The 27,812-nt window shown below is 47.0% G+C and overlaps 1 protein-coding gene and 1 long non-coding RNA gene across 8 annotated transcripts in view; one reads left to right on the plus strand and one right to left on the minus strand.

Annotated features, from left to right (window-relative positions):
* The window catches only part of LOC138248869 (zinc finger protein 436-like), a 150,402-nt gene extending 128,787 nt beyond the window's left edge, over positions 1–21,615 (minus strand). For 2 of the 7 annotated variants that reach the window (XM_069202833.1, XM_069202830.1), the window contains exons 1-3: positions 21,391–21,602; positions 18,845–18,971; positions 15,896–16,006 (exon numbers count right to left, since the gene is read on the minus strand). In XM_069202833.1, the coding sequence (XP_069058934.1) occupies positions 15,896–16,006; positions 18,845–18,971; positions 21,391–21,414 (262 nt within the window). In that variant the 5' untranslated portion in view covers positions 21,415–21,602. Of the gene's footprint in view, positions 1–15,895; positions 16,007–18,844; positions 18,972–21,390 lie in introns of all 7 variants that reach the window. The other 5 variants (XM_069202835.1, XM_069202836.1, XR_011194650.1 and 2 more) reach the window with 4 other exon arrangements.
* Positions 21,616–21,716: 101 nt separating this feature from the next.
* LOC138249275 (uncharacterized) lies at positions 21,717–27,377 on the plus strand. Its single transcript, XR_011194821.1, has 2 exons — positions 21,717–21,868; positions 27,148–27,377. It is a non-coding gene; the product is annotated as an uncharacterized lncRNA (long non-coding RNA).
* Positions 27,378–27,812: the final 435 nt, after the last annotated feature.

Genomic DNA, 27,812 nt, shown 5'->3' on the forward strand with positions numbered 1-27,812 from the left:
TCAAAGGCATCTTAGTGGAGAGGCATCTTCAGATTTTATTGAGAGCTTTGAGTCCCTCACACTGTATGTTGAAGTTACCTTAAGTGAAGGCCACAGGCTGGCAATGCTAGTCTCAGCTGTACTTTCACCGCATGGAACGCAATAACAGAGCCAAACTGCAACCTTACTTTCCAAAGACGTAGCAGACTGAAAACAACTTTATCAGGTATTTGTGAAAGGCCACTTGAGATTTTGTGTGGGCACGAGGCAACAAAAGCAGGGGCTGTTCACCATGGGGTGACTTGTTGTAAACTGTATTTAATGCCTCAAGCACAGCTGGCAGTGTGCAATTTTAAAAACGAGTGACTGTTTCTTAATGACTGGCTTTAAATCAATTTTTCCAATTATTACTGCGCCTTTTTCACTCTTTGAACTTGTTTGGTTGAATAACAAGATTTTTTCTTGTTGTCTGGTGTATTTTCGGGATCAATTTGCTGAGGCAATAAAACCTGAACTGCAACACACCGTATCCAACTGAACATCAACGTCGCTATCTACTGCGTCAGGGGAGACCTGCTTTCCAGTCTGAATGCAGATTGAACTTTGCGTTTTCATACACTTCAACCTCTCCATGTGAGCCCCATGTTTCAATGCTTGAACTGTTTTCGGACCAGCACATTGATCATTCCTCTAGAACTACTAGCTCTGCTCATTGTAGATCGCTGAGACCTGATTCAACCGCTCACAGTGCATCTGGTGTTTTGCAGTGCAACATAACTGTCTATCGCCAAACCACTTGTGCCGACGCATGTGTTGCAGCAAACATTTGTCACTGCCACTCTCACCATTCACCGAGGCGTTTAGCTTCACCTTGTACGTCAACCCGATAGTTACAGTTGCACCTTCGACTTCACCTTTCATGCCACATCTGCTTCTGTACTCCTCGTCAGTTGAATTCTGGGTTCCGTATTGTCTATTGTTGTGCCAGTGCAAATACTTCCATCATTTCCTGAAGCAAGTATGACTTATCAAGCAGCATCGTCTTCACCTATGGATTCTTTCGTCAGTGCTGCGGATTTGTACGTCTCATCTTTTGAAGTGCTGTCAGTTTCATGATGAAGAACTCAGTCAACCATGAGTAGGGCAATCAGTGGTTGTTTGCCTGTATGGCTGTCATGAGCCAGCTTTTTGCTTTTTAATTCTTTTGGTTTTTCTATCATGCTCCATAGTTGAATTAGGCACAAGGCTTTAGCCTAGCTTTTACTTTTTCCAATATATATATATATATATATATATATATATATATATATATATATATATATATATATTACCCACTGACAGTCCCCATTGGAAAGTTATATATAGGACCAAATTTCCACAGGAAAAGCATTTTTACTGCCCTAATAACTTTGGGGCAGTTTGACAAATCTTCACCAAAAAAAAAAAAAAAAAAATTTACAAATAAAAAAAATATTAAGAAAATGCTCATCAACCTCAGCTCCTGAACAGATTTACACAAAGTTTGGCAGAAAGCTAGATCTTGAGCCAGAAAGTGGCTCCCTTCCCCAAGCCTCTAAGGGGCCCTGTAGTCCCCACCCCCCAGGGCCGTGTCAAAAATGAAGGGGCAAGAGCCATGCATTGCTAAACATGCAGCTCCCTGTCTGTGAGAGCAACCATTTCCTCTGCTTCCCTGTTCGCATGTCTGCGGGCAGGGAAACAGAGGAAACCCCTGGTCCCAGCAAGAGAGACCTGTTTGACACGGAGTTGTGTTTGCTCTCACTTAGTGGGTGCTATCAAAGTTGGGGGGTTTGGGGCGGAGGTTGGCGGTCCCCAGGGCCATTATTGGCCACACACCACCGTCCAACATTTGAATTCGCCCCGGGGAGGTGGTGGCTGCAGGGGGTCTGCGACGGACACTCAACTTTATTTCAATTCAGCCCCGGGGAGGTGGCAGTCACTGGGTCTGTCTGTAACAGGGGCGGCTCCTTCGCAATGGCGAAGGAGCGTCGCCTCCCTGGCTAAGCCAGGAGACGAAAGATAAAACAATATTTAATTATCTTTTTTTTTTTCATCTGCTGGCTCAGCAAGCAGTGTGTTCAGGGTGGGGCGGGCTGGGCTGTGGGAGGTGGGGGAGGTGGAGAGCACTAAGTGCAGGCCAAACACACAAGCGCACTCAGGTTTCTCCAACCCGGCTGTAATCACAGCCGGGTTGGAGAAAGCACAGACCCCAGACCTGAGTCTGAGCGGTACTCCGAGCTGCTCAGACCAATCCTGACGCTGCTTACATGCTATGTTTAGCATGAAAGTAGTTCCAGGATGGCTGGGGAGCCTGCACTAGACCAGAGGAGCAACGCGGCAGGAGGCTGCGGAGGCGAAAATGGGAATAAGGTACTTTTTTTAAAATCAATCAATCAGTAATTTGTTAAGCGCGCTACTCACCCAGTAGGGTCTCAAGGCGCTGGGGAGGAATTGGGGGGGGGGGGCTTGTTCTACTGCTCAAAGACCCAGGTCTTGAGGTGCTTCCTGAAAGTCAGGAGGTCATGGGTCAGATGTAGGTTGACGGGGAGGGAGTTCCAGGTTTTGGAGGCAAGGTGGGAGAAGGATCTGCCACCGGTTGTGGTTCGGTGGACGCGGGGGCGAGGTTGGCGGAGCGGAGCTGGCGTGTTGGGATGTAGAATTTGAGACACTCGTTGAGGTAGGCAGGTCCGGCGTCGTGGAGAGCCTTGTGAGCGTGGATCAGGAGTTTAAAGATGATCCTTTTGTTGACTGGGAGCCAGTGGAGGTCTCTGAGGTGGGTTGAGATGTGTTTGTGGCGAGGGAGGTTGAGGATGAGTCGTGCTGAGGCGTTCTGGATACGCTGGAGTTCTCAGGAGCTTGGCAGGAGACGAAAGATAAAACAATATTTAATTATAATATATTTATATTTGTTTTTATTTATTCCCCCGCCCCTCCCCTTGAGATTTGCGGTGGTAGCCGCTGGTCTGCAATGCATTTTGCCTCGGGGAGGTTGCGGCCCCTAGGGCATAAATAAGCTCCAGAGGGGGCTCCATGAGCCCCCTCCTTTATCTTTCACATGTTACGGGGACCTGGCCCAGTGGGAGACTGCATTTTAAAAAAAATATTTTGCTGGAAATTTGCGACACTGTCTCAAATTCACTGCAAAATGTGTTTTAAAAAGTGCATTTCTGCCCAAGTGGGATCCCTCTTGGACCCCCCTCACCAAAGCTAAGGGGTCAGGGTGTCCCTACGGGTCAAGGTGTCCGTACCCTGGACCCTTTTCTTTTTTTTTTTTTTTTCCACTCTTTTTGTCAGACTTGGCTGAAGCGGAGTCCCAAAATGGCTGCCAACACTTCCTGGTTGAAATGTTGGCAGCCAATCAGAGCTTTGCAGATCTCTGCACAAGGTCTTACTATTTGCAAAGTCGTCGGAGAAGAACAGCAGCTGTAGATATACTAATCTGGTTTTCCTTTAATTTCTCTTAAACTACTGACTGGATTTCAACCAAATAACAAAAAGTGTAATCTGTGGACCAAAATGAAAATGTTACTTACCCAGTGTACATCTGTTCGTGGCATCAGTCGCTGTAGATTCGCATGTTTTGCATAGCTCGCCATCTGGTGTTGGGCCGGAGTGTTACAAGTTGTTTTTCTTCGAAGAAGTCTTTCGAGTCACGGGACCGAGTGACTCCTCCTTTTGTCTCCATTGCGCATGGGCGTCGACTCCATCTTCGATTGTTTTTCCCCGCAGAGGGTGAGGTAGGAGTTGAATTGTAGTAATAGTGCCCATGCAATGGAGTGACTAAGTATGTACCTATTTAAGGTTGAGATGATACATATACAAATAGTTGAAGGTAACTTCCAAACTGCTACAGGCTCCCGGGGAGGCGGGTGGGCACATGCGAATCTACAGCGACTGATGCCACGAACAGATGTACACTGGGTAAGTGACATTTTCAGTTCGATGGCATCTGTCGCTGTAGATACGCATGTTTTGCATAGACTAGTAAGCAGTTATCTCCCCAAAAGCGGTGGATCAGCCTGTAGGAGTGGAAGTAGTTTGAAATAATGTTCTTAATACGGCTTGACCTACTGTGGCTTGTTGTGCGGATAACACGTCTACAGTAGTGCTTGGTGAATGTGTGAGGCGTAGACCATGTGGCTGCCTTACATATTTCTTGCATAGGGATGTTTCCTAGAAAGGCCATGGTAGCACCTTTCTTTCTGGTTGAGTGTGCCCTTGGTGTAATGGGCAGCTGTCGTTTAGCTTTAAGGTAGCAGATTTGGATGCATTTAACTATCCATCTGGCTATACCTTGTTTTGATATTGGGTTTCCTGCATGAGGTTTTTGAAATGCAATAAATAGTTGTTTAGTCTTTCTGATGTTCTTTGTTCTGTCAATGTAATACATTAATGCTCTTTTGACATCTAATGTATGTAGTGCCCTTTCAGCTACGGTATCTGGCTGTGGAAAGAACACTGGAAGTTCCACTGTTTGATTTAGATGGAACGGTGAAATAACCTTTGGCAAAAATTTAGGATTAGTCCTTAGGACGACCTTATTCTTGTGTAGTTGTATAAAAGGTTCTTGTATTGTAAACGCCTGAATCTCGCTTACTCTTCTTAGGGAAGTAATGGCGATGAGAAATGCAACCTTCCAGGTTAGGAACTGTATTTCGCAGGAGTGCATGGGTTCAAAAGGTGGACCCATAAGTCTAGTTAGGACAACATTTAGGTTCCATGAAGGAACAGGTGGTGTTCTTGGTGGTATAATTCTCCTAAGGCCCTCCATGAATGCTTTAATGACTGGTATCTTATATAGGGAAGTTGAATAGGTAGTCTGCAGGTATGCAGATATTGCTGCAAGGTGTATTTTAATGGAAGAGAAAGCCAGGTTAGATTTTTGTAAGTGAAGCAAGTAACCCACTACATGTTCTGGAGTTGTGTGTAATGGTTGTATTTGATTAATATGGCAGTAGCAAACAAACCTCTTCCATTTACTTGCATAGCAGTGCCTGGTGGATGGCCTTCTGGCTTGCTTTATGACTTCCATACATTCTTGGGTAAGTTGTAAGTGCCCGAATTCTAGGATTTCAGGAGCCAGATTGCTAGATTCAGCGATGCTGGATCTGGGTGTCTGATCTTTTGGTTGTGTTGTGTCAACAGATCTGGCCTGTTGGGCAATTTGATGTAGGGTACTACTGATAGGTCTAGCAGCGTTGTGTACCAGGGTTGCCTTGCCCAAGTTGGTGCTATTAATATGAGTTTGAGTTTGTTTTGACTGAGTTTGTTTACCAGGTAAGGAAGGAGAGGGAGAGGAGGAAAAGCGTAAGCAAATATCCCTGACCAGTTCATCCATAGGGCATTGCCTTGGGACTGTTTGTGTGGGTATCTGGATGCGAAGTTTTGGCATTTTGCGTTCTCCTTCGTCGCAAACAAGTCTATTTGAGGTGTTCCCCAGAGTTTGAAATAGGTGTTCAGAATTTGGGGGTGAATTTCCCATTCGTGGACCTGTTGGTGATCGAGAGAGATTGTCTACGAGTTGATTTTGGATCCCTGGTATAAATTGTGCTATTAGGCGAATTTGGTTGTGAATTGCCCAACGCCAAATTTTTTGTGCTAGCAGGCTTAACTGCGTGGAGTGCGTCCCCCCTTGCTTGTTTAGATAATACATTGTTGTCATGTTGTCTGTCTTGACGAGAATGTATTTGTGAACTATTATTGGTTGGAAAGCTTTTAGTGCTTGAAAAACTGCTAGAAGTTCTAGGTGATTTATATGCAGTTTTGTTTGATGTACGTTCCATTGTCCTTGTATGCTGTGTTGATCGAGGTGTGCTCCCCACCCTGTCATGGAAGCATCTGTTGTTATTACGTATTGTGGCACTGAGTCTTGGAAAGGCCGCCCTTTGTTTAAATTTATGTTGTTCCACCACCGAAGCGAGAGGTAAGTTTGGCGGTCTATTAACACCAGATCTAGAAGATGACCCTGTGCTTGAGACCACTGTGATGCTAGGCACTGTTGTAAGGGCCTCATGTGCAGTCTTGCGTTTGGGACAATGGCTATGCATGAAGACATCATGCCTAGGAGTTGTAATATCTTTGCTTGTATCTTTTGTGTTGGATACATGCGTTGTATGATGGTGTTGAAATTTTGAATTCTTTGGGGACTTGGAGTGGCTACTCCTTTTGTTGTGTCTATTATGGCTCCTAGGTATTGTTGTACCTTGCACGGCAGAATGTTGGATTTCGTGAAGTTGACGGTGAACCCTAGTTTGAAGAGGGTTTGTATGATCTGATTTGTGTGATTTGAGCACTCTATTAACGAATGGGCCTTGATTAGCCAGTCGTCTAGATATGGGAACACATGTATTTGCTGCCTTCTGATGTGTGCAGCGACTACCGCTAGACATTTGGTAAAGACTCTTGGTGCGGTTGTTAATCCGAAAGGCAGTACCTTGAATTGGTAATGTATTCCTTTGAATACAAACCTTAGGTATTTCCTGTGCGATGGGTGTATTGGTATATGGAAATACGCGTCTTTGAGGTCTAAAGTTGACATGTAGTCGTGTAGTTTTAGCAATGGTAATACTTCTTGTAGTGTGACCATGTGAAAGTGGTCTGATTTGATGAATGTGTTCACTATTCTGAGGTCTAGGATTGGTCTCAGCGTTTTGTCCTTCTTTGGTATCAGAAAGTACAGTGAGTAAACTCCTGTGTTTATTTGTGTGTTTGGCACTAATTCGATTGCATTCTTTTGCAATAGTGCCTGCACTTCTATCTCCAGGAGATTGGAATGATGTTTTGTCAAATTTTGTGCTTTTGGTGGTATGTTTGGAGGGAATTGTAGAAATTCTATGCAATAACCATGTTGGATAATTGCTAAAACCCAAGTGTCTGTAGTGATTTCCTCCCATGCTTTGTAATAATGACTTATTCTTCCCCCCACTGGTGTTGTGTGGAGGGGGTGAGTGACATGTGAGTCACTGCTTAGTAGTAGGGGTTTTGGGGCTTTGAAATTTTCCTCTATTCCTAGGGAATTGCCCTCCTCTATATTGTCCCCGAAAACCTCCTCTGTACTGTCCCTGGTAACTGGACGGTGTTGCCTGTGAGGTGCTGGCTTGTGTGCTCTGACCCCGAAACCCCCCTCTAAAGGGTGTTTTACGGAATGTGCTGTAATTCCCTCTGCTCTGCGGGGAGTAGAGTGCGCCCATGGCTTTAGCAGTGTCCGTGTCTTTTTTGAGTTTCTCAATCGCTGTGTCCACTTCTGGACCGAACAGTTCTTTTTCGTTAAAAGGCATATTGAGAACTGCTTGCTGAATCTCTGGTTTAAATCCAGACGTTCGGAGCCATGCATGCCTTCTGATAGTTACAGATGTATTAATTGTCCGTGCAGCTGTATCTGCAGCGTCCATGGAGGAGCGGATTTGGTTGTTGGAAATGGTCTGTCCCTCCTCAACCACTTGTTTTGCCCTATTTTGTAGGTCCTTGGGCAGATGGTCAATGAGATGTTGCATCTCATCCCAATGGGCTCTGTCATAGCGCGCAAGTAGTGCCTGGGAGTTAGCGATGCGCCACTGGTTTGCAGCTTGTGCTGCGACTCTCTTACCAGCTGCATCGAACTTGCGGCTTTCTTTATCTGGGGGTGGTGCATCTCCAGATGTGTGGGAGTTGGCCCTTTTCCTAGCTGCTCCTACAACGACAGAGTCTGGTGGCAGCTGTGTAGTGATGAAAGCCGGGTCTGTAGGAGGCGCCTTATACTTTTTTTCCACTCTTGGTGTGATTGCCCTACTTTTGACCGGCTCCTTAAAGATGTCTTTTGCGTGCCGGAGCATACCAGGGAGCATAGGCAGGCTTTGGTAGGAGCTGTGGGTGGAGGAGAGTGTGTTGAATAAAAAGTCATCCTCGACCTGTTCTGAGTGGAGGCTTACATTGTGAAATTGTGCTGCTCTAGCCACCACTTGAGAATACGCAGTGCTGTCCTCTGGTGGAGATGGCTTCGTAGGGTATGCCTCCGGACTGTTATCTGACACTGGGGCGTCGTATAAGTCCCATGCGTCTTGATCTTGGTCACCCTGGCTCATGGTGGTGTGAGCTGGGGAATGTGATGGAGTTTGTGCTGGTGAGACGTTAATCACAGGTGGAGGAGAGGGTGGTGGGGTAACTTTTTTCACCACTTTTGTTTGTGGTGTTTGTTCAGTTTGGAACTCCAATCTTCTCTTTCTTCTAATAGGGGGAAGGGTGCTTATTTTTCCTGTCCCCTGCTGTATGAAAATACGCTTTTGCGTATGGTCTACATCAGTTGAGTGCAGCTCTTCCTCAAACCTATGCTTTTGCATTTGGGAGGTTAGCGAGTGCTCTTCTGTATAAGAGCCTGAAACTGGGTCGGTTGCAGTTTGTTTTGGCACCGAAACCCTGTCTGCATCTTTTTTCGGCTCCGAGGTGACTTTTTTCTTTTTCGGGGCCGAAACCTCTCGGCGTCGATCTTCTTCGGTTCCGCTGTCTCGGCGTCGAGCCGTGTCTACACCGGTATCTCGGTGTCGATGCTTGTCTCCAGCACTTTCTCGGTCCCGAGAAGGCTGCGTGCCGGTGTCTCGACCGGAGTCGGACGATCTCGGCACTGTTTGGGCCTTTTTCGGTGCCGACGGTCGGTCACCGAATTTATGGGTCGAGCCATGGCCTGGTGGCAGTGGCGTCCCCTGGGCCTTGTAAATCTTCTTCTGAGTGGTTTTCGACGTCTTACTCACGGTTTGTGTATCGTCGAATCCTTCGGAGTCCGATTCTTGGATCGAAAAGGTTCCCTCCTCTTCTTGTTCCTCGAACTCCCGGTGGGCTGTCGGCACGGACGCCATCTGAAGTCTTCTGGCTCGACGGTCTCGGAGTGTTTTTCGGGACCGGAACGCACGACAGGCGTCTTCACTGTGCTCAGGTGACAGGCACAGGTTGCAGACCAAGTGTTGGTCTGTATAGGGGTATTTATTGTGGCATTTGGGACAGAAACGGAACAGGGTCCGTTCCATCGGCGTTCTTCTGCACGCGGTCGGGCCGACAAGGCCCCGACGGGGGATCGAAAAAGTTACCCCGAAGGGCACCGGAGCTCTTCGATCTTAGACGCGGTGTTGAATCTAACTACGCCGATCCCGAACGCAACAATACCGACGAAAATCTTCCGAAATTAGCTATCTTTCCGTTCCGAAACTCGGAGCGACAGGAACACGTCCGAACCCGATGGCGGAAAAAAAACAATCGAAGATGGAGTCAACGCCCATGCGCAATGGAGACAAAAGGAGGAGTCACTCGGTCCCGTGACTCGAAAGACTTCTTCGAAGAAAAACAACTTGTAACACTCCGGCCCAACACCAGATGGCGAGCTATGCAAAACATGCGTATCTACAGCGACAGATGCCATCGAACGATACGTTTCTGCAAAATTTGGTGTAATTCAATCCAGCTGTTCGGGCTGTAGTTGTGTTCAAAACTCCTGTGGAAATAAACGTGGGACCCACCCCCTTTTTTTCAGCTGCCACTTGACAGATCACGCCAAAACTTTCCGTGTGCAACAAGAATCACTTTCACACTTTTTTCTGAAAATTTTGTGAAGATTCGTCAAACAGTGGCAAAGGTATAGGCGAGTCAAAAAAAAAAAAAAAAATAATAACTTTTTTATGGAAACATGGTCCTAACTTTGACTATCTACTGGCAACCACCAGAGGGTTATATTATATATCACTGAAAAAAACAAAGGTCACAGGGACGTTATAGTAAGTTTGATGTTTCACACATACAAAACCATAAAAATTAGAAACTATAACTTGTTGCCCAAAGTTACTTTCTGGCACAAGTTATAGTATCTTCAGATACGTATAACTACAACTGCTGAATTTATATGGTTTTGTATGGGTAGAACATCAACCTAACTATAACATCCCTGTGTAGGAGGCTGGACTGGCTTGTAGTGAGTACCAAGGGGTACTTGCACCTTGCACCAGGCCCAGTTATCCCTTATTAGTGTGTAGGGTGTCTAGCAGCTTAGGCTGATAGATAATGGTAGCTTAGCAGAGCAGCTTAGGCTGAACTAGGAGACGTGTGAAGCTACTACAGTACCACTTCGTGTCATATGCACATTATCATAAGAAAACACAATACACAGTTATACTAAAAATAAAGGTACTTTATTTTTATGACAATATGCCAAAGTATCTCAGAGTGTACCCTCAGTGAGAGGATAGGAAATATACACAAGATATATATACACACACCATACCAGAAATATGCAGTATAGTCTTAGAAAACAGTGCAAACAATGTATAGTTACAATAGGATGCAATGGGGACACATAGGGATAGGGGCAACACAAACCATATACTCCAAAAGTGGAATGCGAACCACGAATGGACCCCAAACCTATGTGACCTTGTAGAGGGTCGCTGGGACTATTAGAAAATAGTGAGAGTTAGGAAAATAACCCTCCCCAAGACCCTGAAAAGTGAGTGCAAAGTGCACTAAAGTTCCCCAAAGGACAAAGAAGTCGTGATAGGGGAATAAGGCAGGAAAGACACAAACCAACAATGCAACAACGCTGGATTTCCAATCTGGGGTACCTGTGGAACAAGGGGACAAAGTCCAAAAGTCACAAGCAAGTCGGAGATGGGCAGATGCCCAGGAAATGCCAGCTGCGGGTGCAAAGAAGCTTCTACTGGACAGAAGAAGCTGCGGTTTCTGCAGGAACGCAAAGGGCTAGAGACTTCCCCTTTGGAGGACGGATCCCTCTCGCCTTGTAGAGCCGTGCAGAAGTGTTTTCCCGCCGAAAGAACGCCAACAAGCCTTGCTAGCTGCAAATCGTGCAGTTAGCGTTTTTGGACGCTGCTGTGGCCCAGGAGGGACCAGGAGGTCGCAAATTGGACCAGGAGGTAGAGGGGACGTCGAGCAAGACAAGGAGCCCTCTTAGCAGCAGGTAGCACCCGGAGAAGTGCCAGAAACAGGCACTACGAGGATGCGTGAAACAGTGCTCACCCGAAGTTACACAAAGGAGTCCCACGTCGCCGGAGACCAACTTAGAAAGTCGTGCAATGCAGGTTAGAGTGCTGTGGACCCAGGCTTGGCTGTGCACAAAGGATTTCCGCCGGAAGTGCACAGGGGCCGGAGTTTCTGCAAAAGTCGCGGTTCCCAGCAATGCAGTCTAGCGAGGTGAGGCAAGGACTTACCTCCACCAAACTTGGACTGAAGAGTCACTGGACTGTGGGAGTCACTTGGACAGAGTTGCTGGATTCGAGGGACCTCGCTCGTCGTGCTGAGAGGAGACCCAAGGGACCGGTAATGCAGCTTTTTGGTGCATGCGGTTGCAGGGGGACGATTCCGTCGACCCACGGGAGATTTCTTCGGAGCTTCTAGTGCAGAGAGGAGGCAGACTACCCCCACAGCATGCACCACCAGGAAAACAGTCGAGAAGGCGGCAGGATCAGCGTTACAGAGTTGCAGTAGTCGTCTTAGCTAATATGTTGCAGTTTTGCAGGCTTCCAGCGCGGTCAGCAGTCGATTCCTTGGCAGAAGGTGAAGAGAGAGATGCAGAGGAACTCGGATGAGCTCTTGCATTCGTTATCTAAGGAATCCCAAGAGACAGAGACCCTAAATAGCCAGAAAAGAGGGTTTGGCTACTTAGGAGAGAGGATAGGCTAGCAACACCTGAAGGAGCCTATCACAAGGAGTCTCTGACGTCACCTGGTGGCACTGGCCACTCAGAGCAGTCCAGTGTGCCAGCAGCACCTCTGTTTCCAAGATGGCAGAGGTCTGGAGCACACTGGAGGAGCTCTGGGCACCTCCCAGGGGAGGTACAGGTCAGGGGAGTGGTCACTCCCCTTTCCTTTGTCCAGTTTCGTGCCAGAGCAGGGCTAAGGGGTCCCCTGAACCGGTGTAGACTGGCTCATGCAGAATTGGGCACATCTGTGCATTTCCAGAGGCTGGAGGAGGCTACTCCTCCCCTGCCTTCACACCATTTTCCAAAGGGAGAGGGTGTAACACCCTCTCTCAGAGGAAGTCCTTTGTTCTGCCATCCTGGGCCAGGCCTGGCTGGACCCCAGGAGGGCAGATGCCTGTCTGAGGGGTTGGCAGCAGCAGCAGCTGCAGTGAAACCCCGGGAAAGGCAGTTTGGCAGTACCAGGGTCTGTGCTACAGACCACTGGGATCATGGGATTGTGCCAACTATGCCAGGATGGTATAGAGGGGGCAATTCCATGATCATAGACATATTACATGGCCATATTCGGAGTTACCATTGTGAAGCTACATATAGGTAGTGACCTATATGTAGTGCACGCGTGTAATGGTGTCCCCGAACTCACAAAGTCCGGGGAATTGGCCCCGAACAATGTGGGGGCACCTTGGCTAGTGCCAGGGTGCCCACACACTAAGTAACTTAGCACCCAACCTTTACCAGGTAAAGGTTAGACATATAGGTGACTTATAAGTTACTAAAGTGCAGTGTAAAATGGCTGTGAAATAACGTGGACGTTATTTCACTCAGGCTGCAGTGGCAGGCCTGTGTATGAATTGTCAGAGCTCCCTATGGGGGACAAAAAAGCACAACACACATTATGTGACGCCTTAAGTTAAAAAATCCCCTAAGCAATTGTCATGAACGAAGATTTTATTATTGAAAAACTCTTATGAGGTTGGACTAACATCGCTCCCGTCACCTCAATCAATCAATCAATCAATACTTGTAAAGCACGGCTACTCACCTGTGAGGGTCTCAAGGCGCTTGGGGGAGGAGGAGAGGTTCTTCCTGTAGATGGTGAGCAACGTGCTTTGTATGAGGTGCAGGGGGAGGTTGTACTAGCTAAGGCGTGGGTGACTGTCCTGCGACAGTCTGCTGGGATCCATCTGAAGACCTTCCGAAGTTTGCGGAGTGTGTGAAAAGCAGGAGGAGGCGACAGTTTACCTGGTGGGTCATGGATAGGGAGGAGTCGAGGATGATTACTAAGTTGGGGGAGTGCTCGGTCGGTGCAGGGGGGAGCTGAGAGGTGTGGGCCACCAGGAGTTGTCCCAAGCTGAGGTGGCGTTTCTGAAGATGATGAGCTCTATCTTGTCGGAGTTAGGCTTGAGGCAGCTTTCTCTCATCCAGGTGGCAACAGCTTCCTTCCTGAGTAAAAGTTCCTTTTGGCCGTGTCCGGGTCTTCGGTGGGGGAAATGATGAGCTGTGTGTCATCGGCATAGGACATGATGTTCATACTGTGGCTTCTGACGACGGCAGCAAGAGGGGCCATGTATACGTTGAACAGTGTGTGACTCAGTGAGGGTCCTTGGGGGGCTCCGCAGTTGACTCCTGTGGGTCTGGAAGTGTAGGGAAGGAATCTGACCCTCTGCGTCCCACCCGGAGAGGAAGGAGTGTGTGGTAGATGGTAGAATGTAAGGGATCTGATTCCTGAGGCTGATGTCATGCTTGACATCAGATTGGAGTGTTGGGCGTGGGGAGTTCCAGGGAGAGCTGATGTAGAGCTGTGGGACAGATGGTGACTTCTGTTGGTCGTGGATAGGATACTCCTATTAAAGAACCAACTCATCTTTATATGGACTCCTCTTTTATTACAGAGTGGATCCATTACAGGGCTCTTCTGCAGATTCCTATGTCATGGAGTCTGGTGCGCAGAGTGCTGAGAGACCGTGTCGTAAGCTGCTGAAAGGTCGAGGAGTTTCAGTGCTTCGGTGTGGCCGTGGTCTAGGAGTAATCGAATTTCATTGGTGGCTGCCAGGAGTGCAGTCTCCGTGCTGTGATTGCTAGGGAAGCCAGACTGGGAGCTGTTCAGGGAGTTGTGGGCCTCGATGAAATTCCATAGTTGTGCATCGATTGCTTTCTCTAGTACTTTGGCGGGGTAGGGTAGCAGCGAGATGGGCTGGAAATTCTTTAGTTCTGATAGGTTGTATTTTGCGTGTTTACAGTCCTTGGGGGAAGGTGCTCGTGCTGATGGAGCAGTTGATTGTGTTACGAAGCTCGGGCGATGGATGCGCTGGCTCTGATGTATATGTGGTGCGGGCAGGGGTCCGAGGGGGCACCGGAGCGGGTGCTGTTAATGATGTTGACTGTTTCCTCTATGGTGGGCATGGACCAGCCGTGGATAGTGTGGGTGGGATCTGTAAGGAGGTGAGGGGAGGCAGTAGGGGGGGTGGGGGGTGTCAGTCGCAGGTTCCGGGTCCAGGATTTTCTAGGAGAAAGCTGTCATAGATGTCCTGGTTCTTGTGGTGGAGAAAGGAGGTGAGTTTGTCGTAGAGGTCCTGTGACGGGGATACTGGTAGCTTCGGATGGGGGAAATTGATGACTGAGAAGAGATCCTTTGAGTTGTGTGCGGAGGAGTTGATGTGCTCCCTGAGTGCATCCATCCTTGCGTTCTTGATTTTTCGTCGTCAGTGGGTGCCGGATGCGGCTCTGAATGAGGTGAGGTTTTCGCTGGATTGGCTGTTCCTCCATTTTTTCTCTAAACGTCTGCAGGTACACTTTGATTCTTGGAGTTCGGTGGCGAACCAGCTGGCTTTCTTAGGTACTTGTGTGGCCGATGTCAGCCCGAGAGAGGCTAGAGAGTTGGCGCATTCTGTGATCCATGCGTGGAGATTGCGAGCTGCTGTGTTGGAGTTGTCGGAGGGACGAGGGATTTGGCGAGCGATGGGGTGAGTTGCTTGTTGCTGATTTCATTCCATTTCCTGTGGGGGGGGGGGGGGGGTGTCCTGGAGGTATGGGTGCAGCTGCTGGGTGCGGTGATTGTGAAGTGTATGCAGAGGTGGTCAGTCCAGTCTGGGGTGGAGATGGTCTTGATGGTGATGCAGTTGCTTGACGTGAAGATGGGGTCCATTGTGTGTCCTGTGATGTGTGTGGGTGTGGAGACCAGCTGTCTGAGGCAGAGGGTGGCGAGGTTGTCGAGAAGAGTGGTGGTGTTTGGGTCAGTGTGATCCTCGAAGTGGTAGTTCAGGTCGCCGAGGAGGAGGTAGTCGACTGACGCCAGGGCCTGGGGGATAGCGAGGTCTACGATGTCTATGAAAGCTGTGCGGGGCCGTGTGGCCTGTACACCAGGGTGCGCCAGATGGAGAAGGAGTTGTTGGAGTGGACCAAGAAATCTCCATCAGTCCAGGCTGTAACTGGAAAAAAAGGGCATAGAGTTTGGCCCTCAACTTCAAAATCATTCCTTTTAATATCTTGACTGGCCACAGGCATCTGCACCATGCCACTATCCTCTCCTTAATAACTAATTGCTGTCCCCATTATAAGACATGCTCGTTAGCTGTATGATGAGAAATGCACGGGCAGTGTTTGAACATCTGTGCACTCTCAGCGAGGAGTCACAGTTTTGCGTGGATGTTTGCCCCATTTAAATGACCACTTTCCTTTTCCCCGCTGCTCAGTGAGGAATGTGATGCAGGTGGGAACTAATGTTTAGGTGGACAGATGAGTGAAAAGCTGAAGAACAAATCTATGCTCGAGTCCATTTGTAAACAAGCAGCTCCTAGGAAGTCACAACCTGGTTTAACCCACAATAGTGACTCATGGGGCCTCCATAGTTCACCCGTAGTGCCAGGAAGCCTATAGGCCTTTGAAGCATGTTATAATACAATACACATGTTGTCTAGAACAATTCAAAGCGCATTAACTAGCACTTCAATATAGTGTAATTTATCACATACCTATGTGGTATTTTCCTGATTTCCTTACATTTAGTGTGGACTAGAGGGCTCAGAAACATCAAATTATGATGTGAAGAAAGAGGCAACAATTCCAACCAGCCCCAAACCCTCAGAAAAAGTGAAATATGAAGTGCTTTTAAGCAGTGAAATACAGCCTGGTACTTCTCTATGCAGGTGTTTGGCTGTGCAATAATGCACGTTTGTGGCTGCATGAATATATCTTATTGGATGAAACTCTTGCACCCTTCTCACTTACCTTGGGAATGGTTGTCACTGTGTCTTCTGTCAGAGTCCTCATCGTCCACAGAGCACAGATCTTCCATTTGTTTTCCTCTTAATGAAAAGACAGAGCTTGCAATCACAGGACCTGTTTAAAAATAAAAGGGAAAATATAAGTGTTGTGGTGAACAAAGGTCCCCTAAATGGCTCTGGAGAGGTCACCCCCAGCCTCAAATTCATCAAAGCAAAATGTAGCTTTCTGACCACTACCTCAGCGCATACAAGGATCATGCTTACTCGTGGCCTGTACAGCACAGTCAGTGATGGTAGCAATATAATTCCACGGAGCACAGGCCTTTTTTCACCTGTCGCCTGCTAAGGGGAGTGACCTGCCAGCCTCTAATGTGCTTTTAAATTTGTCTGCAGCTCCCTGCAACTGGGTCTTTCACCCATCCAAGTAGGAGATGATGTCACATGTGTGTTGACTGAGTGTAGAGGATGCGAGTATGGAGGGTGTGAGATAGATGGCAATAGCCACACTGGGATCCGTTTAGTATCTGCTACATTTTAGTATTACCTAAGGAGGAGCTTTGGAGGGACAGCCCACAACAGCAGATTGCAGGGCTCCCCCAGATTGTTTCGTGGATCCTTCGTAGAAGGTCACACTGAGGATTGTTAGGGAAAGAGACTAATGATATCTTCAAAGCTGGGGAGATTCCCCTCTGCCTTTTCCTGGCATGTTATCATCTCCAGAAGGGCCATCTGCACAGGTTTACATGTACTCAAGTTGAACAGACTGCCTTGCACTTATGACCTTGTTGTGCGTTTCTCTTAAAAGGAGAATCCTTGGTCATCCCACAAGACTCATCTAACAGCAAGCAGCAGGGCTCCTACACAGCCTCTCCACTCTCTACGTTCTTCTAGTTCTGCCTACACTCACCTGCCAGAACACACTGATGTGCCTGCCGCGGACCACAAATGAAACGGGCTGGGCCAGGGAGAGCTAAGAAATTCCCGCTCAGTGGTCTGTATAGGACACGCACCATCCAGAGCAGCATGGTCACAGACCAACAGCAAGCAGGTAACCTACCCTGCACAAACTGACATGCAAAACAGAAAGGTCTAGTGACAGACAACCTCATAAGGAAAGGAGAAATGACCACTGCAGTGATGAGTGGAATGCTGATTCTTTAAAGAAATGAGCCACAGGAGCTTCCCCTTAACTCCAATGAAACGCCCCCACACCTCAAAGACCAGGCCTCAAATAATCATAAAAATGTTACCAGACCTGCTGGTCTAGTGACTTGAATAATCAACTCAACCTAACTGTAATGCTCTTGACTCATAAACTATTCTCAAATTGTGTGATCCTAGTCAAATATTAGATTTCACCTAGCTGCCTTTTTCTTCACCAGCACATATGAGAGCACCTTCAAATATGTGAGTTCAGCTTGTCTGCTCTACAACAAAACTATTTTGTTTGATTTATTAGACTAAGCTTTTGCTCCATGTATAATAACAATCTAGCGTACATATATGGTACAAAAGAACACTCCTTTGCATTAGTTCACCAATAGCATTGTCATCCGCACGGGCAGCAGGAACAATTCTCAGCTCATGTTTAAAATCTCTCAGTTTTTAATAAATATATTACAGAAGCATGGTGTGGTACTGCAGTGTCACTTACAGACAGCACACTTTCCATTGAAATGGCCACAAAATTTCAAACTGACACGCAGTTTTACTGATAACACTGTATAGTATACAAATGATGACGCAGTGGACTAAATCACTAATTTAGTAAAATATGCTTTCCGTACTAACCATGAAAGCAAAACATTTGAGCTTCGCGTAGGACTCTAACTTAATGCTTTTCAAGCAACAGTTCAAAGCTCTAAGCAGCAGCAGTGGGTACTACAATAACCTCCAAACTTGACTACTCAACAAGGTTTTGTGCTGCAGTCACAACTCCTGAATTACAGAATATTTCCAACATAGCAATCCATATTGTTGGGGGCAAGCAGTATGTAATCAGACTTCCCACATTCATAATAAATTGAACTGGTTTCTCTTGGGAGCAAGAAAATAAATTTGAAAACAGCCTTCATGGGGATTTGAGGGGGCTGCACGCTTATAATTCCAAAAATAATTCTCCAGCCCACAGGTCAATTACTTCTCTTTGCCCCCCTGCCAATTACTTAGGATGAGGACCAGACTCCACATCAAAGGCATCCTCACACTGATCTCTTACAAGAAAATACTCAAGAGTCATTTCATTTCAGACCAAGATAGAGAAAAGGTCCGTAGTGCATTCTGGCGCCCCCTGTTTTATGCCAATGTACCTGCCAGAATTCTGTAACAATGCAACAGGATAGCGCAAATAATAAACTCAAAAACTACAGAAGTCAGAAGCTGTAACCATATTGTGGGCTTCTGTACAAGAGTTCACACAGTGTGGTTAGGGTTACACCACACTACAAAGATTTCCAAGAAAGCTCTCCATTACTTTTGAGTAGATAACAATTGCACAACCAGTCCTTTAATCATTTTTGGAGGCAGGTTCTTAAAAACTGTGTAGTTTACTACCCCACCCTATGAGATAATACCTTAGCTATCCCATTGTTACTGCTTCCCAACAAACATCAACTATATTCGACCTTCCTGCTGCGCTGCCCTTGACACACTATCCATAGCAGGAATTCAGAAATTAAGGCACACAATAAAGCCTGAGGCCACAGCCAAATATGGAACTAGAGTAGAACATGTGTGTTCATGTCCTGCCCCAAGAATCATAAAATTGTTAATTTCCTATTTTATATGACTAAAATGGAATTCAAATATATATATATATATATATATATATACACACACACACACACACACGCGTACGGAAGCAAACGTGAATAGCAGAATGTATTATGAGAACCATAAATTAGCAACTTAGTGAATGTGCAAAGTTTGGAAAATTCAGGTGGCGGAACTTTACCCAGTGCCATCAAGACTTGGTTAATTTCCTTCATCACATTTTCATATAGATCGTTCTGCCATTTGTGTAAAAGTTCCCACTCTTTTTGCGAGAAACAGGCAACAACATCCTGGAAAGTAAGCAGCATCTACAAGAAAAAATGTAAGGAATAAAAAAAAAAAATGATATCACATTAAGGAACTGAATATACTCAGGCAAAGTTGGCTTTTGGTACTGGTGGCGCGGGCACATTATCACTCGGAGCTGGTTACACTGGCTGACAGTAAATGCTTGGCCTGATTTAGTAGCATATGGTTTTGTCAAGGAACCAGTTTGACCTCCATGTTTCTGTGTTATTTGCAGATTTTTTTTTTTTTTTTTTTCTGAAGGCCTGCTCGCTTTGGGGTGCCACCTCTGTTTGAAAAAAGACGAACACTACTGGATATTCCAGTTTGCAACTGTAAATTAAGTACCAATGCAATAGGTTTCATCTGTACATGTGTAGATGCGAACACAGTGAAACAGCACTGGACATACTGCACAACCAGACTTTACATCAAGAGGCGCACCAAGCCTACTTTGTCCTTCAACAGTAAAACACGCTCTTCCTTTTTTCATTTGTTTGGGATCATGCTCATGAACCTCACATTTCGAGTCACATTCAGAGACACGGAAACAACTGAAGATTTTGGCTTTTGAGTTTCAGAGCGGCTGCAGATTTTCCTGTATTTCAAATATACAAATTCTCCCCCTTTAAACATCCTGAAGCCCTTCATAAAAGCTTCATTACTAATACATGCATATTGTATTCATGCGATACAAGTGCCTGCTATGTAATCCCAGAGTACACAACACAAAGGGCCGGCCGGTATTTCATTATTAGTGGCACCAGGATAGAAGCTTTAATAATTGGTGGTGCCAGTGAAATATCATAAAAGTGGCAACCATAGTATTACAATTTTCTAGTATGTACGCTGCTGCAACTCTAACTAAACTGGCCATGTGGCCAGGGGCTAATCAAAAGGTACCGTTCCCAAATCAAGTGAAAAAAAAACATGGAATTGAAAAGGTCGGAAAAAAATTGACCCAGTGATCACACAATATGGACTCAGAGAGGGTTTGAAGTTTGGGTGTTGAATACACCCTCTTCTAGGAGGACCTTGGTATAAGTGTCCTTAAAGCACGTGAAGCTTCACATTCGAAAATGAATGTAGCAAAAGCACCCCGAGTTCGTACTGTGTTAGCATCAATAGCCTAAAGATTTCTAGACTGACTTACTAGACTTGACAGTATACACAATCTTCACTAGACAATACAAAAGGTAGTAAACTAAGATCTGGAATCTCAAAGTAGTGCGTCTTACAATATCTATAGTGGACACTTTTGTACACTAATCAGTAAAGGAGTTTAGATTAAATTGAAGAATGCGATTACCACTGTAAAAGTCACTGCATTAATTAGTTTGCCACGGTGAAAAGCACAGGAGTAAGAATCAGCTTCATGCTACATACAAACAGTTCCCTAAAAACACCACGTTACTGAGACACACAGCGTGTTTCTTTGCTGAAAGTTACTTATCAAAATAGTCCTCTCAATTGATTGGGCGAGTCAAACATTCTTATAAATCTACTGAAAATAAGCACAGACAGAGATACAGATTTGCTGTACAAATCACTTAAACTAGGAGGAAAAGCAGCACCACTCAAACAGTGATTCCTAAATGCACTACACTTACCCACTTCAACATAACAAAGGTCTTTCCTACTGCTCTCAGGCAGAACTTGTTGTTCCATAGATAGGTTAAGAAATTACAAGAAAACGTTAAAAATGCCTTTTTTGGCGACACTGAAGTACCACGTACAGCAACATCCAGTTTTTCCTTGAGCGTCTGTAAGTATTGCTCACCTCCTGACTCGTAAACTTTCCATATACCTGCTGTAATCTCACGAACATCCTTTTGAAAACCACCTCCAAAATCATTATTGTAAAGTGGGATGACAGGGAGAAAGTCCTATGCCTGGCTCAGTGAGTTAATGTATAGAATGACAATCCACTGCCGAGGGCTAACACGGTTGTAAAAAGCTATTTTTCCAACTTACAGGCCTGAGTGGCTACAAAGCAGTGCGCCTATAGGTGGTGGGTCACAGGAAAGGCGTTTGACCCACTCAGGTGAGAACCCTGTTGAATGAACAAGAGGTGAGATGTAAGACAAGCACTGTAATGTGGGGCAGAAGTTTATACCAGAGATCTGAGGCCTGAATCACTTGTCCTCAACGGAGCTCTCAATATTCAACAAGTCTAATGCAACCGAGGGCGGCTGTTAAAGGCCCTGAGCCCGAGTTAGAGGCCCAGGGTGCAGGAGGGGGCCTCTGACAAGGGGAGCAGCCCGGGGCAGAGCTCCAGCCGCTGGAAATGAAGAAGTGACAGGAATGGAACCACAGGAAGGTTGGGGCAGGAGCCTCCCGCGCACAGCCAGTGGCGCTCTGAAGGGCCCTGGGCTCTCACGCGGCTGACAGGGAGCCCGGCCGCCCCACCGACCCGCGGAGCCCGTGCAAGACAGCACTCGCCTTCTCCGCGCCTCGGCGGGACATGTCTTCCCCGCAGTTCCTCGTGACTCCACAGGGGAAACCGCAGAGTCTGAGCAGTGACGGCACCCAGAGGCCGGGGCACCCCGACTGCGCCGCTCAGCGCCCCGAGAGGAGAACGAAGGGAAGAGAAAACCAAGCCCAGCTCCGGGGTCAGGAACGTCAACAACGGCGCGGTGACGTGTCCACTGCTGACGTGTTGCATCCACGCCCTTGCGCAGAACAGGCATTCCGTGACAGCATGCGCAGCTAAGAAATACTACTCCAGTGCGCATGCGTAGCTCAGAAACACCGAAGTAACCCGGCGGCGCATGCGCAGTTAAGAAATACTACTCAGCGGATGCTTGGTGGACAGCGTACCGCTCGGTATGTACGCTAGTGAGGGGATTTTTGTTGTTGCTCGATTTCTTAAAGTTCTGTGGCAGGACCGGAGGCTTCGGAGTCTATTTCAGGATGGGAGGTGAGGATTATGCAGTCCTTTCTTCACTTTATTAAAATCAGCACGTTCAAAGTTCAACAAATAGACGTTCTATACTTTAACCCCCATGATGTTAAGCACATAACCATGGCAGTCAATACACCAATCCGCTGTCTTATTAATGTCCATATAAATGGTAGATGGGAGCAGTCCTTCCCCTTTCTTCACTGCTGCCCCTCAGTTAAGTCCTCGCTTCCTTCTCGCTCTTTTACCGGGGTTGTCGGGGATTGCCTTGCTGCGTGAGCGCTTCACTGTTTTGTTATTTTTGGCTATTGTGCATTTATCACACTATGGGCCAGATGTAGCAAAGGTTTTTCCCCATTCTGTGTCTATGGGAAAAAGTGTTTGTACACATGGCCCCATATTCTTTACATTCTTGGCATTCCATCCTATAGATTGACACGCAGTAGGCTGCGGCCCGAGCACGTATTGCAGTGCTGTTTCGAACTGCTAGGGGCTGCCGTGCTACGATCGTCGGACAGATTGCACTTCAGCGCTTCGCACGCTGCGATCTGCTGACGTTTGTTGGGCCCATTTGAACCCTGCACTCGGGGTTTGAATTATTACTTGCGCCCCCAACCCTCACCAACACTGCGCTGCAGTAAGTGCAGGCTGGGCCTGCTTGTAATTTTCCCTGCTGGGAACCTTAGAGTGTTCATGGTGAACTTTACTTGTAGAGCACGGCGAGGGGGCTGCCCATCATATCTCGGGCTTGGGTGATTTGGTGCTCTCACCCCTATTTGACACTCATCTGGGGGTACGTTATTTGTATATATTTGTTTGGCTGGCCCTGCAGTCCTATCTCCATTTTTATAATCCTCTGAGAGTGTGCTATATATATAAATATATAGTTATATTTTGTTCTGTGTCTATGTCCCTGAGTGCACCCTCGATGGAGTCCTTTAAGGACCATGCCTATGCACCCTCCCTAAGGACGGAGGAAGTTTGGCCCCCTCAACGGCAGCTTACGGATGGAATGGATAAGCTTCTTTCGCAGGCAGTTGCTAAGGCTTTAGCACCCCTGCAGGATAGGGTGGATAGATTAATGGCCCAGGTGTCTAATACCACTGGGATTTTTTGGGACCCAGATTCACGGGCTGGTACCTCCAATTCCTCCTCTTCCTCTAGGAAGTGTGACAAGGGGCACCTGGAAGGTTTCACCAGGTTGAGGTAAGGCTTTCGTGAGAGTGCGCGGATGCTTGCACACATACCCTGCCGGGAGGATGCTACACCTGGACAGTATGGCAGCGCAGCTTCCCTGGAGATCGATCCCTTTTTGTGATCGCCCCGTTCCAGGGGATGGGGTGAATCCAATCATGAGGGCTCATCGGAAGAGGGGCGCGTCTTGGGCAGACCTTGGCATCCATCCGCAACCACCTCTAGCACGGAGGAGGAAGGACTGGATAATTTGGATATGTTTGATCTGGAGGACATTTACCATCCTCTATCCTCAGGGTGAATCCCTGCTCCCAAAGTTGCTGCTAACATCGCCAAGACGATTCGACATCCTTTGTAGAAGGAGGTTAGAGCCTGCCTTTGGGCGGAATGTTCCAGGCCAGCGCTTGAGGACAAAGTGTCGGTTTCTCCTTCTATAGACCCCAAACTATGCACTTTTTTCTCTAAGTATATGTGCAACCCCAAGAAGGGGATCGATCGCTCCTGGCAGGCTTGCCTGGATAAACTTTTGGATGTCCTGGGGCCACTGACTAAGATCATTGAACTGGCTGAGTCAGCCAGGATATCAGGAGCACCTTTGCCGACGGATTTGGTCACGGGATCGGCTCAAAGAGGGGTCTGTTTGCTGGGGAACACGAACTGCATCATCTCTGCGGAGAGACGTTGTTCCCACTTAATAAAAATTGACCCCAAGTTGGGGGAATTAGCTACCTCGGAGGCAGGTGCGGTCGCTCAAGGCAATCTATTTGGGGACCCTTTTTCCCCAGATTTTTCTGAGGAAGGTTCTCTCCGGGTCCGGTAGAGGAAAGGGTCACTCCTCCGGCCGTCCCCTGCAACCAGGCCCCTCCAGATCCCAAGGGCGCCGGAACAATGGGAGACAAGGTGCATTTTTCCCCAACCGAGGTTCCAGTAGAGGCCGCCCCTCTCGCTTCAAAAGAGGAGGTTCCAATGCTCCAGGAGGAAGCAGTGGTGAGCATTCCCCTTTTTTCCCCCCAAAGTCTGGGAGGCAGAATCAGTCTATTTTTAGAGAATTGGGTGCGGATCACCTCCGACCCTTGGGTTTTGGAGACAGTGGTAGGTTTCCACATAGAATTCTAGGGGACCCCAATACAGTATAGGAGACCTCCTCCCATGCGATTCAGTCTTCAAGAATCTCAATTAATAGGCACAGAAATACAACTTCTTCTGATCAAAGGGGCCATTGTCCCGACAAACCTTCATCCGAGGGGTTTCTTAAGCAACCTCTTCTTGGTCGAGAAGAAGGACAAAGGTTTTCGTCTCGTGATAAACCTCAAGGCATTCAACGAATGGGTGGTTTATTGCCACTTCAAGATGAAAGGTATCCATCTCCTCAGAGATCTTCTGTGTCAAGGGGACTGGTTGGTCCATTTGGACCTCAAGGACGCTTACCTTACAGTCCCAATCTTCCCTCCTCACCGACGCTTTCTGCAATTTGAATGGTGGGACCTAATTTACGAATTCAGGTGTCTGCCTTTCGGCCTGTCGTCAGCACCATGGTGCTTCACAAAATTGTTAAAACCGGTAGTGGAGTACCTGAGGACTCAGGGCGTCAGACTAATAATTTATCTCAACAATATCCTTTTGATGGATCAATCTCGTCTCAGCTGTTGGTTTACGTGAACATGACTATTGCTTGTTTCAGGATCTCGCCTTTGTGATCAACGCAGAGAAGTCTATGCTTCTCCTGTCACAATCCACGACCTACCTGGGATTTGTAGTGGACACTACGTCGGCGACACTGAAACTCCCAGAGAACAAGATATCCAAGATCAAGAAAGAAATACCCTAAGTGCTCAGGAGAGACAGGACCTCCCTCCACCAGATAGCCAGGATTGTGGGCCTTCTGTCTTCCTCTATTCAGGCTATCTTTCCGGGTCCATTGCATTACAGTGCCCTTCAACGATTGAAGGAGTCCCACCTCAGGAAAGGACACACGTACTCGGAACTGGTGGAGTTTTCATCAGAAGCTCGCTCGGAGATGCAGTGGTGGTTGAACCACATGGAGGCGTGGAATGGGAAGGCGATCTTTGGCTCCCTTCCTGACCTGGTGATAGAGTCGGATGCCAGCAGACTGGGTTGGGGAGCCCCGTGCGGTCAAATATCCATGGGGGGGTCTTTGGACCCCGGAGGAGTTGAATCTTCATATCAGTTGCCTCGAACTCCTAGCCGGTTCTTTCGCGATACGATCCCTGACTCATGACAAGGTATCCTGTTGTGTCCTACTACGTCTGGACAACATCTCAGCCATCCAGTACATAAACAGGTTGTGAGACACTCGCTCCGCAGTCCTGGTGGAATTGGCAAAGGATTTTTGGCATTACTGCCTACAGAGACAGATCTCAGTAACAGCGGAATATCTTCCGGGAACTCAGAACAAGGTGGCGGACTGGAACTCCCGTTACCTCACGGATTCCAGCGATTGGCAACTGGATCCTGCGATCTTTCGGTCTCTGATGGATCAGTGGTGTCCCTTTGGGGTAGATCTGTTTGCCTCTCGACTGAATGCTCATCTTCCAATCTACTTCAGTTGGAGACCAGACCAGAGAGCGACAGCGGTGGATGCTTTTCTGCAGGATTGGTCAGGAAGGCAGGGTTATGCTTTTCCTCCATTTCTGTTGATCCCCAGAGTGGTGGCACAGGTCCGACATCATGGGGCATCTTTGATTTTGATCACTCCAATCTCCAAAGCTAAGGCGTGGTTCCCCAACACTTCTGGAATTGTCATGGATGGCACCTCTCAAACCTCTGAATTCTATGGAATCCTTCGGGACCCAGCTGGACGGCCACACCCGTTGGTGGTTCAGGGGCACCTCAACCTCATGACTTAGAGGATTTCAGGGGACGTTGGGAAGACATCCACCTTTCACTGGACGCTACTGCCTTTATCAGACAGTCGTGGGCTCTGGGTACAATCAAGCGATACAAGTCAGCCTGGAACAGATGGGCCCATTGGTGTCTGGAGAGGAAAGTGGATCCCGTGGGGGCCCCCGTTGCTCTTATAGTCAACTTCCTTACAGAATTGTATACTTCTGGCATATCATTTTGTACAATCAGTTCTTTCCGTTCTGCCATTTCTGCGGGCCACGGCCAGGTCAATAATTTAACTGGTTGGGGAGCATCCTTGGGTGAGTAAACTGCTCAAAGGTGTTCGATTGTCAAGACCTCCGGAACCTAGATACTCTGGCTTATGGGATGTCAGTAAAGTACTCAACTTTATCTCTTCATGGCCAGATAACCAGTTTTTGTCTAGGAAACAGATCTCAGCTAAATTGGCGATGCTCTTATGTCTCATTTCCTGCAAGAGAGTTTCAGACGTGCTTGCTTTGGATATATCAGCACAGGTTTACTGAAGGGGTTACGTTTACCATTTCAAGGAGGACTAAAATGAGTAGAAGGTCGTTTTCGTATCCTAGTTTTGATTCTCATCCTAATCTATGTGTGGTCAGATGTCTTAAAACGTATGAGGCGTTGACAGAGGAGTCTAGACCTCCTGGAGAGAGACAGTTATTGATTACTATCAAGAAACCATTTAAGACGGTGGCGTCTCCTACTATAGCCAGGTGGGTAAGATGGCTCATGTCAGAGGCAGGCATAGATGTTCGGCTCTTCAGGGCTCATTCTACCAGAGGGGTGATGGCTTTGAAAGCCATTCAGGTAGGTGGTAGATTAGAGGACATTATGAACACGGCGGATTTGTCCTCTGCAATCGGTTTTCAAAAGGTTCAATTTCAAACCTATACATTAAGCTGCATCGTTAGTGTTGAGTAAGCTTTGAACTTGCATAATCCTTGCCTACGGTCCTGAAATAGAATGGGATTGTTCTTCTCAGTTCGTGCTTTGTTTGGGAGGATTCGTTTTACAGGTTGGTTGCATTTTCCACTCTCTATGAGCAACCGATTATGATGTGCTGTTATTCTATTATGATTTTTCTCTCTGATGTTTGATATGGCTTGAGGCTGTCAGATTTATTTCCTGGTGGTGCTATTGACTACGTCTACTTTTGTAATATGGTTTCTCTTACAAGGGTCTTGTTCTGTATCTCTGATCTCTCCTTTATTTTGTAGGAAGTGATTCCAAAGGTGATTGGGGTCGTGTGTACTTAACTTCCTACAGTGAAGAAGAGGAAGGACTGCTCCCGTCTACCATTTATATGGACATTAATACGGACAGTGGATTGGTTTATTGGTTGTCATGGTTATGTGCTTAACATCATGGGAGCTGAAGTTTTAAACTTGTATTATTTGTTGAACTTTGAACTTGCTGATTTTAATAAAGTGAAGAAAGGACTGTATAATTCTCGCCTATGTGTCCTTAATAGAATTGAAACTTTCCTTCATGTGAGCTAGGACATTTTTCATTATGCTTCTCTTATCTTTACTGCCCAAAACATAGCAGCCAATTAAACGTTTTAACCATTGAAATGAAAAACATACAGCATGATACTTCAGTGATATCATATTATTTGTCCAATCATGTCCCGCAACAGCATACATAATCTGCTGTGGTCATCTTAAATCCACTTTCTTTGCTGCTCAGCAGCCAACAGATAAGTGCTTAGAATTTAGCTTTTATATTGAATGTTTAACTTGTACAGGCAGCCGCGCTACTCATGACGCATGCCTGAGGCATAGTGCTCAGTGAAAGTTGTGTGCAAATCTTCTTGCGCATCTTCTTTTCCCGATGTGGCGGTGCAAGACCATGGTTGGGGAGAGGAGCTGAGACGGAGCTC

Source organism: Pleurodeles waltl, chromosome 8 (assembly GCF_031143425.1).
Source record: "Pleurodeles waltl isolate 20211129_DDA chromosome 8, aPleWal1.hap1.20221129, whole genome shotgun sequence".
In the NCBI taxonomy this organism is placed as follows: Eukaryota; Metazoa; Chordata; class Amphibia; order Caudata; family Salamandridae; genus Pleurodeles; species Pleurodeles waltl.